Consider the following 13537-nt stretch of genomic DNA (forward strand, 5'->3'; position numbering starts at 1 on the left):
GCCGACTAGTTCACCCACCTCTAAGAAGGCAACATTTAATTCCATCAAAAGCAAAGTACAAGCAAAGTTTAGAGAGATGCAGGATTCCTGGCTCAGTAAGAAGGCAGATGAAATTCAGTTTTATGCTGATAATAACAATCCAAAGTGCTTTTATGATTCCCACTTATAGACCAAAAATCTATGGTGCATCACAACTACTCAGTGCTGATGATGCCACATTGATTAGTGATAAGGACAAGATCCTAGAGAGATGGGTTGAACACAGATCATCATCAATGAATGCTTAGGTCATTGACCATTTACCTTAGGCTGAAGTCAATCCCTCCTTACCTGAAGTTCCAGCTGAAGAAGAGGTTTTGAGGAACATTAGGCTCCTTTCATGTGGCAAAGCATCTGGTGCTAATTCTGTTCCAGTTGATATTCACAAGGTAGGAGGACCATTGCTCATACAAAAGCTGACTGAAATTTTCCAGATTATATGGTAAGAGGAGGTTATCCCCCAGGAGTTCAAGGATGCCTCCATTGTCCATCTCTATAAAGGTAAAGGGAATAGATTGTCTTGAGACAATCACAGAGGGATCTCCCCCTTAATCATTGCTGGCAAAATTCTTGCTAGAGTCCTCCTTATTAGGCTTATCCTTCATCTGGAAGATGGTCATATACCTGAAAGCCATTGTGGCTTCAGAAAGGGCAATATGGTGTTTGCTGATCAACAACTCCAGGAGAAATGCCAGGAGCAAAACAGAGGTCAATGTCTGTGGATCTGACCAAAGTCTTTGACACTGTTAGTCATGAAGGCTTATGGAAAATTATGTCAAAGTTTGGTTGCCCAGAAAAGTTCATCAATATTGTACATCAATTTCATGATGGCATGTTTGTCTGAGTTCTGGATGATAGACAATGCTCTCGTGCCTTGCCGGTCACCAATAGAGTGAAAAAGGGCTGTGTGCTTGGTCCCATGCTTTTTAGCATGATGTTTTCAGCCATGTTAACAAATGCTTTCAATGAAGATGAACATAGCATCAAGGTTAACTACCATCCTGATGGCAAATTCTTTGATTTGAAAAGGCTACAAGCCAAGACCAAAGTGGAGGGAGTGTTGGTGCATGATGTTCTGTTTGCAGATGATTGTGCACTCAATGCAGCCTCTGAAGCTGAGATGCAACAAAGTCTGGATCTATTCTCTGCTGCCTGTGCTAATTTTGGCCTAATAATTAACACCAAGAAAACACAGGTGCTCCATCAGCTACCACCACACCATCCATATATGGAACCATCGGTTACAACAAGTGGAGAAGTTTTGAATGTTTTGGATAAGTTCACTTACCTTGGTAGTATACTTTTCAGAAATGTATACATTGACAATGAGGTTGATACACTCATTGCCAGAGCTAGTTCAGTGCTTAGCAGGCTCCAAAGAAAAGTTTGAGAGAGAAGAGGTATTACACCGACTACCAAACTGAAGGTCTACAGAGCTGTTGTGTTAACCACATTGTAATATGCTTGTGAAACATGGACAGTCTACGAACACCATACCAGGAAAATCAATTGCTTCCATTTGAACTGTCTTAGGAAGATTCTGAGGATCACCTGGCAGGATAAGATACCAGATGCTGAAGTCCTTGCTCAAGCTGAACTGCCAACTATTCAAACTATGCTTCAGAGAGCACAACTCTGATGGGCTAGCCATGTTGTCCGAATGTCTGCCAAAAAGACTGTTTTATGGAGAACTTGCATGGGGCAGGTGATCACATGGTGGCCAGAAGAAGTGATACAGGTGCGTTCTTAAGAAGGTCTCTCTCAAGAACTTTTGATTTGACTGTGCAACATGGGAGACACTGGCACAGAATTGCTTAGCATGGCGTGACCATATCAGAAAGGGTACTGTGGTCTTTGAGCAAAGCAGAATTGAGATAGCACAAAGTAAATGCAGGATGCACAAATTTGGAATATCCACCCCAAATATTCACACAGACTATATATGCCCAACTTGTGATAGAGCATTCTGAGCTCGTATTGGTCTGATTAGCCACAGTTGGACACATTGAAATTTCACTTTACCATGGTGATGTCATTTTGGTCTTCTTTGAAGACAAAGGACAACAATCATCCATTTTAGTGCAGACAAAAGTCTGAAAAATGGTATTTGGCATGGGGTCAATGTTAGCAATAGCAATAAGACAAAAGAAAGAAATTAATTTGCATAATCAAAAAGCTAAAATTTTCCCTCGTTCCTGACAACATAATTGTTTATTTCAGTATTCCTAGAGAATAAGGAAGGAAATAATTGGGGACATTTATTTAGCAACATACCAATTAGTTTATAAAAATCCCCAGCATTTTTATACGGGAACAACAAAATCCAGAAGGAAATAGTAGAAAGGGAAATCCCATTCAAAAATTACTAAAAAATGTCAATCTGTGAAGGCATAAGCAAGACCTATATGGAGTCACTTACAAATCACTCTTTAAAGAAATAAAGAATGATTTAAATTATGAGTTCTCATCGTCAGGCTCTATAGCTATAATAAATTGGCAATTTACCAAAATAATTTATAGGTTTAGTGTTATGCTGATCAAACTACTAAGGGTGTACTCTATTGTCCTAGACCAAAAGAGTAATGAAATTCATTTGAAATAACAAATGACATAGGATCTCAAGGAAAACAATGAGTAAAAGTAGGAATGAAAGAGAAATCAAACCACTAGACTTCCAGTTCTACTCTAAAGCCATTTAGTACTGGTGAAGAAATAGACAAAATAAATCCATTGAACAGAATGAATAAAGATGGATCAGAAACAATTCCAATGAATAATTCAGTATTCAATAAACTTGAGGACATAATTAACTTATACAAGGATTCCCTAGTTGACAACAATTGCTGAAAAAACAGGAAAGAAGTTTGCCAAGAATTAGGTTTAGAACTGCTTACACCATATATCACAATGAGAATAAAATAAATGCATGATCTGAATATTATGGAAGCTGGAGGAGAGGCAGCCCAGTTCCTTGCAGTATGAACACGTAGTATCTGGTTAGCTCAGCTAATGTCTGCTTTAAGGGCTTATCTCTGTTGGGTCTCTGTGTGTGTGCGTATATGTTTTACAGTGACATTTACTGGAAACTTGTTTTAGTCTAAGTGTATGATTATAACATGCCCTCTAGCTTATGGATTCCTTTAAGGTCATCCCTTCTTTCTTCACTACCCCTAAGTTCATGCTGAAGCAGACATGTGTCTCCAGTCTTTCTAAAGGGCTCAAACTACTTTATCTATACCTGTAACAGCATTCATCATACCAAAAAAAAGAAAAGATTCATTGCCCCTAAATTTTCACTTGATCCGTGCAAATAGTGTGATAGTAATGACAATGCAGTGAGCAACAATTTGGGGAGGTTCAACATTTTGCTGAAGTAGGAATTAGCAAGCAGTTCACATTGCTGTTTATAGAGGTAGATTCCATTTGTCCACATCTTAGCTCTCTCCCTCCCATAAAAAAGCAAGAGATAGAATTATATTGAGTTGAGCACTTAATGAGACACTGTACCATTTCCCAGAATGAAGAGAAAGGCAAAAGAAGGAAGTGTCTAGGTTTGGTATATTCTTAGCTTCAAGAACTTTCACTCTATGCTTTTAGTAACCTCTCAGGTCCCCCATAATCTGATTGCTTTCTCATGCAACAAGGGTATAAAAGGTCCTGATGCCCAGTTGGGCAGAGGGTAGTTGGAGGAGCACCCTGCACCAAGAAGTGCCTCTCCAGCACCCCAACCTAACCTTCTGCTTCCATGTCACTCTCACAATAGGAGATACATTATTTTTCTTCCAACTTCAGCCTTCCAGAATTAATCAAAGTCACATTCAAGGATATCACCAAACTTGGATATGTTTTCTGTCGACATGTCTTTTGTTTATTGCATCAGTCACAGGCCAAATACTACATTCAAAAATCACAATATAAAAGGAATGGAAAGAGAAAAGAACAACATCAATTACCTTTCACAGCCATGGCTAGGGCACATAATTATTAACTCTAACCCAACCCTAACTGAATTTGGAATGGAGAGGATCACAAAGAATGAAACAGATAATTTGATTCCATGAAATTGAAATGTCTTTGCATTGACTATCCATATTTCAATGGGTTTTGTGTTTTCTTGCCTTTGAAACAGATGAGAGAAAGAGAGATGGAGGAAGAGAATTAAAAATTGAGAAAAATGAATTTAAAAATTCTTTCCCTGAACAAAATCAAATAAGAATAATAGTGTTTTTAATTGGGAAAAATATATTAAATTTGGGTATGTTTTCTAATACAGAGAAATAATAAAAATACATAACACTAAAAATCATTGTCTAAAGGAAAAGTTACCAAAGGATGTGAAAAGCAGTTATCAAAAAAGAATTGCAAACAACCACTTGAAAATATCATTAGTCATAAGAGAAATACAAATCAAAGCAACTCAGTGATTTTATCTCAGACCCACATATACACAATATCACATTTGTGATTTTGGAAGCATTAGATCCATCCTTCTGAAGAAATTTTTGTTCAAAATCAACTTTTGTTCTGCTTTTCTGTGGTTCTCCAGAGGGTCATGATTGAATCTCCTGTCTCTTTGTTGCTGGGTGACTTTAGGCATTCCCCTTCTGCCCTCTGAGCCACTTTCCTCATCTTGCCAAAACTGAAAAATGACACCATCCTGCCATCTCCCTCATGGGGACTGGGGGGGGGGGGGGGGACTGGTCAGGAGATGACTTTGTAAACCACTCAGCTCTGTCATCAGGGGACTTGTTATTATTGTGTGTTATTATGTGTGATGTCAGAGACAGAAACAGAGGAGAGTGAAAGTGGTCAAAGATGAAGCACTTCCATGGCAACCACACAACACACATCTTTAAGGCATTAGAGTCATCACACACTGGAAACTGCTTGGGCTTCATGTGCTCACTTAGGTAACCCTCAGGGAGGAGATATTTCAGCCCCACACCAACTGAATGGAGACCCTCTCTCATTCTCCACTGCATCTGTTGTGTCTTCTTTCCTCAATTTCCCGCAGCAAAGCCTCCCAAGACATTCTCAGTGGAGAACCTCACCTTGTGCTTTCCTGAGGAAAGAGAAGTCATTTACAGGAATTCCCTTTTCTCTCCTCTACATCTCATGCCCTCCTGGAACTCCAGATGTGCCTTTTGTCTTTAGCCACATCAGTTTCATGGACGCAGTCACGATCGCTAGACACATGACTGCAGGATCCTTTGTCCAACCCTAGTCTCTCTCTGGAACTCCAGTCCTGCATCTCCTACATTGGGCATTTTGAGCTGGATATCCTGCAGGATTCTTACTCAGTGTGTCTGAAATACGACTCATTATTTCCCCCAGAAACATCCCTCCTTTTATACTCCTCTCCCTGGTCAAGGGAACCGCTGTGTTTTCAGTCTTCCAGCTTGACAGCTTTGGATTTATTTTTCAATTATCACTCTCTCACTCCACATATCCAGGCTATTGCCAACTCTTGATCCTACTTGATCTTACTTTGGCAGCATTTTTTTTTTTACATTCTATTCTTTTCTCACTACTCAAATATGACCCTAGTTCAAGGCCTCACTATTTGTCTGGCCTATTGTACATGGATAATTAAGTGGCATAGTACATAGAGCACCAGGCTTGGAGTTAGGAAGACCTGAGTTCAAATCCAGCCTCAGACTTATTAGTTATGTGCTCCTGGACAAGTCACTTAACTCTGTTTGCCTCAGTTTCCTCATCTATAAAATGACCTGGAGAAGGAAATGACAAACCACTCTGGTATCTTTGCCAAATACCTTGACCCAATAGGGTCCCGAAGAGTCAAACACAACTTAAGTGGCTGAACAACAACAAATTGCACAAGCCTCCTAATTTTTATGCCAGCCTGAAATCTTTCCTCTCCTGTTCTCTTCTCTCTTCTTTTCTCTTTTCTTTTCTTCTCTTCTCTTCTCTTCTCTTCTCTTCTCTTCTCTTCTCTTCTCTTCTCTTCTCTTCTCTTCTCTTCCTCTCTCCCCCATATCTCCCCACATCTACCCAAGTGATGTTCTTAAAGCAAAGATCATGTCAACCCCCTCTCCAAAATCATTAAACTCCAGTGGTTCTCTATTACTTTTAGGATAAAATACAAACTACTCAGCTTGACATTTAAAGCCCTTCACAGTCTGGCTTCAACAGCACATAGTAGATGCTTAACAAATATTGACTGACTGACTGACTGATTGACTATGTCTACCCCTTTTCTATGCTATTCTCTTCCTTATAGCCTTTGGTCCAGCCAAATGATATTTCTTGTTGTTCCTCCCACATAACACTCACAGCAGCTGTGGATCAGAGACTTAGAACTGGAAGGAAACTTAAATAGTATTGAATCCAACCCCTAATTTTACAGCCAAACTGAGGACAAGAGTTTAAATGAGTTGTCTCAGGTTACACAGATAATAAATATGTGAGGCAGAACTTCAGGCCAGGCCTTCCTAAGTACAAGTCTAACGTTCTATCCACCTTACCACCTAGCTACCTACATAAAAGATTATGTCTATGTTTTAGATTTTTTTTTTAAATCTCCTCATTTGATTGGGTGGCAATTATCATTACCTGATTTACCTGATGTTTCTATAGTTGTATCACATAGCTGTATCCTCGATGGAGACTTGCAAATGTCCCAGGTCCACTGATCCTGTGTACTTTTCCCTAGAATTCTCCATCTAGATGTGAAATATGCCCTATTTTGCATTCAGTGAATTTGTTCTTTCCTCTTAATCCTTTCCTGAATTATCTGAGCCCCATGCTTTCTTTCCACTATCATGCAATTGTGTTGATGGATATTCATTCTGTAGTCATCGCTAAAAGTGAAATATATTTCATTGCTTATAGGATGGGATGGGGAATCTGAGAGTCACCAAGGAAGGAATCCGACTTGAAGGTATATCTGAATTTCTACTTCCATTGTATGTGAAAGAAATCCATTCCAGAAAGGTATGTATGCGGTCACAGCTGTGCCTTCCTCTCGCAGGTAGTTAGAATTATTTACTAGTTTGGGTTTTGTTGTTATTTAATAGCAAAGATGACTTTCCCAAGCTCTTCTAATATGTACAGTGGTTTTCTGATAGCATGGTGCCTTGCATGTCATCAGTGTTAAAAAAAAATGCGTGTTGCATTCAATTGTGTTGAATTGCCATTAGGTGAAAGTATAACACTGGAAAAACTTCATGTGTCTCAACTGGACAAAATCGACTTTTTAGAGAGGGAATAACTAATCCTCTCTTCTTGTTGTGTTGTTAGGGGCTAGATGTGTCAGTCAGTCAATAAACTATGATTAAGGACCTACTTAAACTTAGTCAGTGGCTGCCCTAAGCATGGGAATGTGTGATTGAGGGACCAAAAAAAGAAGGGGATGTGAGGCCCAGGGTAATTTCTAGGACACAGATTCTTCCAAGTACATTGCAGTGAGCAAATTAGTGAGTTTTATCCTGGTAGACTATGATTGGGGCTTTAATAGGCATCCTCTTTCTACAAGAGACACTGAAGATAATTAATTTTTAAAAATGAACAATCAACCAGCAAATACTGAATAAGCACCTACTATGTGCCAGACACTACCTTACATGTTGAGGAGACAAATCCAAAGAGTGGAAAAAAAATCCCTGATACCTAGGAGTTTATATGCTAAAAATCAATCAATACAGAGATAAGTTTCTCCTGCCACACTTCTTTCCTCCCCCCTAACAAACAAGCTTCTGAGTGTGAACATGCTAACAGAACCCTCATAGTGCCATTCATTAGCATGTTCCACCGATGAGAACTCCCTCTGTTCAAACTCCCTTGTATTTATCGATCACTACTCTGGATACACCAGTTAGATTTCTATCTTCTTGTATAGAGTTCATGCTCTTCAGTTTGCCTCCCAAGTACAGGAATACAAAGATCAGGGAGAAAAGAGGGAAAGATTATTGCTATTCAGTAGAGTCCTGACCCTTGTAACAGAGAGTTAAATCTCCTCATGTGGAAATCTGTCTTAAAAAAACAACAACACAGAAACAGACACAGACAGGTGCACCTGAACGATTTTGGATATTGTATAGACAGTGCCCAGATCCATGGAGTTGGAGAATGACTAGTTTTGTCCAAACCAGTCAGCCTGAGATGAAAGCTGTACTGTAATGGATCTGGTGTGACTTTAACAAAAGGTTCTGGGCTGGCTGCTCCATCCTCCACTGAGTTTGGCATTTCCTATATTCCTCAAAGACCACATTCTCCCTCTTAACATTACATTGTGTACTCTTGGAATTTACATCTTTGGGATGTGTTGTGGATGCTCAGTACTGAACATATGCACTTTAAGGAAATGGATTCCTGTTTATATCAGTGTATCCCCAGAGCCAGACACAATCCTTGTGATACAATAGTTTATGTTCAATAGATGTTAGCTGATTTATAATACCAAGTGCTCACAATTATTTCTGTGAAATTAACTGTTTGTATGATCAACCTCACATAATTAAGTCCCATTGAGACCAATCTGACTTGTTCTCTGTGTTTTTAAGTAGATTTTTTCCCCTCAGGGAGCAAGTATATTAATTTCTGAATCCCTCCCTCCTCAACATACACATTCCAAGTGACATCTGTAAACCTACCAAGTATCTTGTTCCAATATCTGCGTTATTTATATCTCTGAAGCCTGCTTCTTTAATTCTCCTTGCCCAAGTGGATACACAATTCACGAGCAACATGCTTTATATTTATACTATTCAGTGCAATCCAGCAGCCATTTTTAAGTATCTCTCTATACATAACACAATCTGGACACTACAGATAGAAAGACAAATCATGACTAATTCCTGGCCCTAAAATATCAATCCTCTTTCTTTTCTCTCAGAACTTGATGGGATAGATCTCATTGTACTTCTGTTACTCTGCTCTTTATGTTATATTTTCTGATTTTAAATTGTGCTTTTGCTGTATCTATGTAATTTTATGTTCTGCAAGTATTCTTTTGAATTGTCTTTGTTGTTTTCCTCTTGTATTACTTACATTTTGCTTCTTCTCTTTCCCTCAGTTTTCTTTGACTTCCTCTCTCTTGTACTATTCTTCCTTTTATTGCTTTCTAAGTACCATCTACAGTAAACTTGGCACTGGTGTTTCCTTACTGTTTCCATGCACATATACAAACACACACACACACACACACACACACATATACACACACACTTACCTCTGAATTGTTTTTCCATTTCTCTATTCACATAGTCATGCCTCCTTTCTCCATGAACACTTCATACAATTCTTTACCCTTTCCTACTCTGTATTATTGGACAGGGGACAATGTTCTGTCCTACTTCACATGCTATGTATGTGTACTGATAGCATGTGGTAATCCAGTGGCTCCTTTGGTCCCATATTTAGCCTATTTAATCCTTTCTCTACCCCTAAACAATCTACAAACTGTCTTATATGAATTAATCTAAATGGGATCCACCTGGCAGTTGACTCATCTTATTCTCCTCTGACCACATTCCCACATGTGTTTCATTTCTCACATGCGTTCTCTTCCCTTAGCCTCAATCCAGGATGATACTTGTATTTAAAGTGTCAACAAAACTTTTTTTTTTTTTCTCATTCCTCTTTAACTCTTATCATCCTGATCCTTCATAGCATCCCTGGGAGGAAGGGACCATGACTACCCCTGGTAAGCTGAGGTGAAATGGATTCATTAACATTGGAAGGGGAAGAGGGGTATGGCAAGATTTCCAGCTCATTGTCAGCCTATGACCAATAGGGGTCATTTGATATTCAACTTCTATGACCCTTTGGCTCACATGACCATTCCTTCATTGTGGCTCATACATCCATGTGTTTAACTTTTTTTTGGTCTTCTCAGAATATACCTCTATTCTCTCTCTAACCTGCCTGTCTAGAATGTCTTCCTTTTACTTCAAGATTCCAATTGGCAGATATCCCTTGTGTTCAGGCCTAGGACCAATAAAATTTGACTCAACTTACTTAATTGTTCAAAATTCTTCCCTTCCTACTTTGGGAATTTTTCTTCTTTCTACCCCTTTCCAGCTGTTTTATGAGGTCACTATATTTCATTGTCTTCATTCTCTACTTCTTAATTTGCCTGTGCCATCATGCCCATCTTCCTCCCTACTTGGGACTCCCTTGGACATTTCCAGCATTCACTTCTCACAGAATCATGAGGGAAGTCCACATGGTCCTTCTACTTTCCCTGTGAGGCTGTGGGTGAGGTTGCTAAAAGCCTATTCCCCAGGGTCCTGTCCATAGCAACATGAGACACCCGTGCCGAGAGAGGGAGCTGGGGAGAAATTATGAGCTACGTTATCCCTGTCAGTTATGGGGGAAGAGAGGCAGATGAGTGTGACCTCCCCCTCCCCCAAGTGAGTCCTAGTGGAAAGAATTTACAGAGAATGGTACTGAGACAATGTCACATTTTATGTAAAGCTCTTTTTTTCACAGTCGCAAAATCTTTTAAATACTCAGTCTGCTAAGTCTCCTCCAACACGAGTGAAAATGATGATCAAGCCTGTCTTCTCCATGAATAGCAAAACAAGGCAAAGCAAATTTTAAAATCCTCACCACTCCAGGCATCTTCGCTGGGCTTGGTGTTTTAGGTCCCCTCAGGCCTCAACTATAAGTATGAATCTTGTCTCTTGAAAATCCAAACCTGGATCTTGGCAAGGGGAACCATATAAGGTCAAGGATGGCACTTATGAAGAAGACAGTCTTCCCTTGTCAACTTGTGTATGATTCTGAAAAATACACACACCTGGATATACGCACTGCCCTGGGCATCAAAGCTGCCCTGTGGTTGAATGAACAAATGAATGAATGAAAACTCATTATTCAGTATTATCTATGTGCCAAGCACCATGCTAGAAAAGATTATTGCCGTTCTGAGTTTGTCAGTGTTCAGAGTTTTAGAATGATTAACATTTGTATTTTATCACAGGCCATTTTAAACCAGCAGTCAAAAAGTTTAATGTAAATGTTTCTCTTTTTCCAAAAGATAAAACCTAACAGTAATTCTTTACACACTATATTAGATTTGAAATCAAACACAGTCAAGAGATTTTGTGCCTCTGCTGCAGTAGAAACATCTTTGGCATTCTGGAGATGTGGAAGTCATGCTAATTTGGAGGTTTTGTATTTCCATGACTCCTTGGATCCGGGCTATGCATCAATGGATGTGTAGATAAGAGGGCACTGGCATTAGGCATGCAATCAGTGTGTAAGGAATTGCAGCCTTGTGATTGATGAGTCCTGCCTATGAGTTGTAAGGTGCCTTCTCCTCCTAATCACTCATCTCTTTCAAACCACAACATCCCCAGGGTTGTTCTCACAATAGCGTGTTGGTGGATGAGCTGCCGACAGTTGATTGACCTAAGAAGATTTATTGGCTACCACACTGTATGATACTAAAATTAACTTCAGCATGAGGAAGATCTGTGTCTGATCTCTTTTACCTTTGGCACATGGGCCACAGTGGCACTCTCACAGCAATCAAGGCAATTGTCTCTATCTGGTGCCTGCTCATGACCCCACTTCATCAGGTTTCCCATCTATCCAAACTTAGGATTGATTTAGAATTTCTCCGTGTCCAAAGAGCTTTGGAATTTGCTTCGAATTTCCATATTCTTCTTTACAATGAGTCTTACCGGCACAAACAATACATGTCCCACTCATTAGCCATAATTAGGTCAAGGGTCTTTAGGGGTTTTGTTTTTGTTTTTCTTATTGTTGTTTTAGTTTGCTTGGTTTGGAATTTTTCGCTATTATATCATCCACAAATAACTTTAAAATCCAACTCAGGGAATTTAGATTCTGCTTGGAGTGGGTGAGACCTAGCTAAGAGAAAACAAAGAATGCACCAAGTAAACCATACATAAAATACTTATCTGCAAAGGAATATGGGAGGAGAACATTAACAACTAGGGACAACAGGAAAGGCCTGTGTGTACATTGCCTAGCACATAGTGGTACTTAATAAATATTTATTCTCTTCCCCCATAACTAACGGCACCTGAGCTGAGTCTTGAGGGGAAACAGGGATCCAAAGAAGAAGAGATGAGGAATGAGAACAAGACAAGGACAGATCCCCTGTCTGTGTTGGATATATATGTGGACAGCCTTGGGACACAGCACATAATTCCAATCAGTAAGAAAGTTCACTTTGCTCTTGTGATCACATTCTGAGCAAGGGGTACATTCACAAGAAACTCCCATCCTATAAATGTTCTGGGTTTCCATGATTTTCAGCTACAGGCTTACAAATAGCTGGACCCATATGCTTGGGTTTTTATTTTATAGCTCCTGCAGTCAATAGTTCATCTTCATTTGTATTTGGAGCACCAAATGAAGTGGGCTCCCTGCTTACCAAGGCTTGCCCTGTGGCTGCTTGAAGTGATCCCATTCCATCTCATCACCTCCGCCAGACTGTCCCCTCTGTCAGCCCCACTGTTGCACTTATTTTCAATCTCTCCTCATATATTGGCTCATTTCCTGTCTGCAAACATGCCCATGTTTCCTCACTTGACCTTACCATCCCCACTAATGATTGTCCCATATCTCTTCTTTTCTTTGTGACTAAACTCCTCAAAATGGCCACCTCCAATAGGTGCCTCTACTTCTTTCACTTTCTTCTCAATCACTTACACTCTTCATGTGCTTCAGGGTAAATATCCCCCTAACTCACTGATGGGTTTCAAGCTTTCAGGTTACCTTCATCCTGGTTTGGTCCATCTCCCAAGACAGTTTGACCAGGGTGTGGCCACAGCACATGCTACAGCTTCTTGGAGTCAAGGTGAGAGTTGGGTGAAGGTGGACACTAAAGGTAGATAAACAGACCTAAAAAGGGCTTGGCAGCCCTCACACCAGAGATACTACTCCTCCCTCCACCATCAAGTGAAAACTTCCCCAGCAGAATGGGCAGATGAGAACAATTTGTTCCAATGCCATGAAGGTGGCTGAAACATGCACTGTGGAGCACTTAGAGCTTGGCCAGACATGGAAGATGTTAAGGTAATCCACTGCATCTTGAGTCATCACTAGTCATCCTGACTTTTGTCCTGCCAGTAGACTTCAATGACTCTGGAAGAAAGAGTGAGGCTGATGACTGGGCAGTTCTATCTCACTTAAAACCAATTCATAAACAAGTCAAGACATCATACATGATGTCATCAGTCTTCTTCTAAAATGAAGGATGAACAACAGCCCCTTACAATCTGCCTTCCAACCTTACCATCCCCCCAAAACTCTCTCTAAAGTTACTAAGGATCTCTTAGTTGTCAAGTCTGATGACTTTTTCTTAATCCTCATTTTCCTTGACACCTCTGTATCCTTTGCCATTGTTGAGCATTCTCTCCTCCTTAATACTCTCTCTTCTCTAGGTTTCCAGGACACCCTCTCTCCTGGTTTTTCTCCTATGAATGGGAATTCTCTGTCTCCTTTGCTGTATTCTCTCTGATCATGCCTTCTAACCGTAGGTGTCCCACAGGATTCTGTC

General features: G+C 40.0%; 1 protein-coding gene across 1 annotated transcript in view; it reads left to right on the plus strand.

The window, feature by feature from the left end:
* The window catches only part of SGCZ (sarcoglycan zeta), a 125815-nt gene that overhangs the window by 52586 nt on the left and 59692 nt on the right, over window positions 1–13537 (plus strand). The window contains exon 2 of the mRNA XM_072622373.1: window positions 6892–6993. Within this exon, the coding sequence (XP_072478474.1) occupies window positions 6892–6993 (102 nt within the window). The remainder of the gene's footprint in view (window positions 1–6891; window positions 6994–13537) is intronic.

Source organism: Notamacropus eugenii, chromosome 7, assembly GCF_028372415.1.
Source record: "Notamacropus eugenii isolate mMacEug1 chromosome 7, mMacEug1.pri_v2, whole genome shotgun sequence".
Lineage (NCBI taxonomy): Eukaryota > Metazoa > Chordata > Mammalia > Diprotodontia > Macropodidae > Notamacropus > Notamacropus eugenii.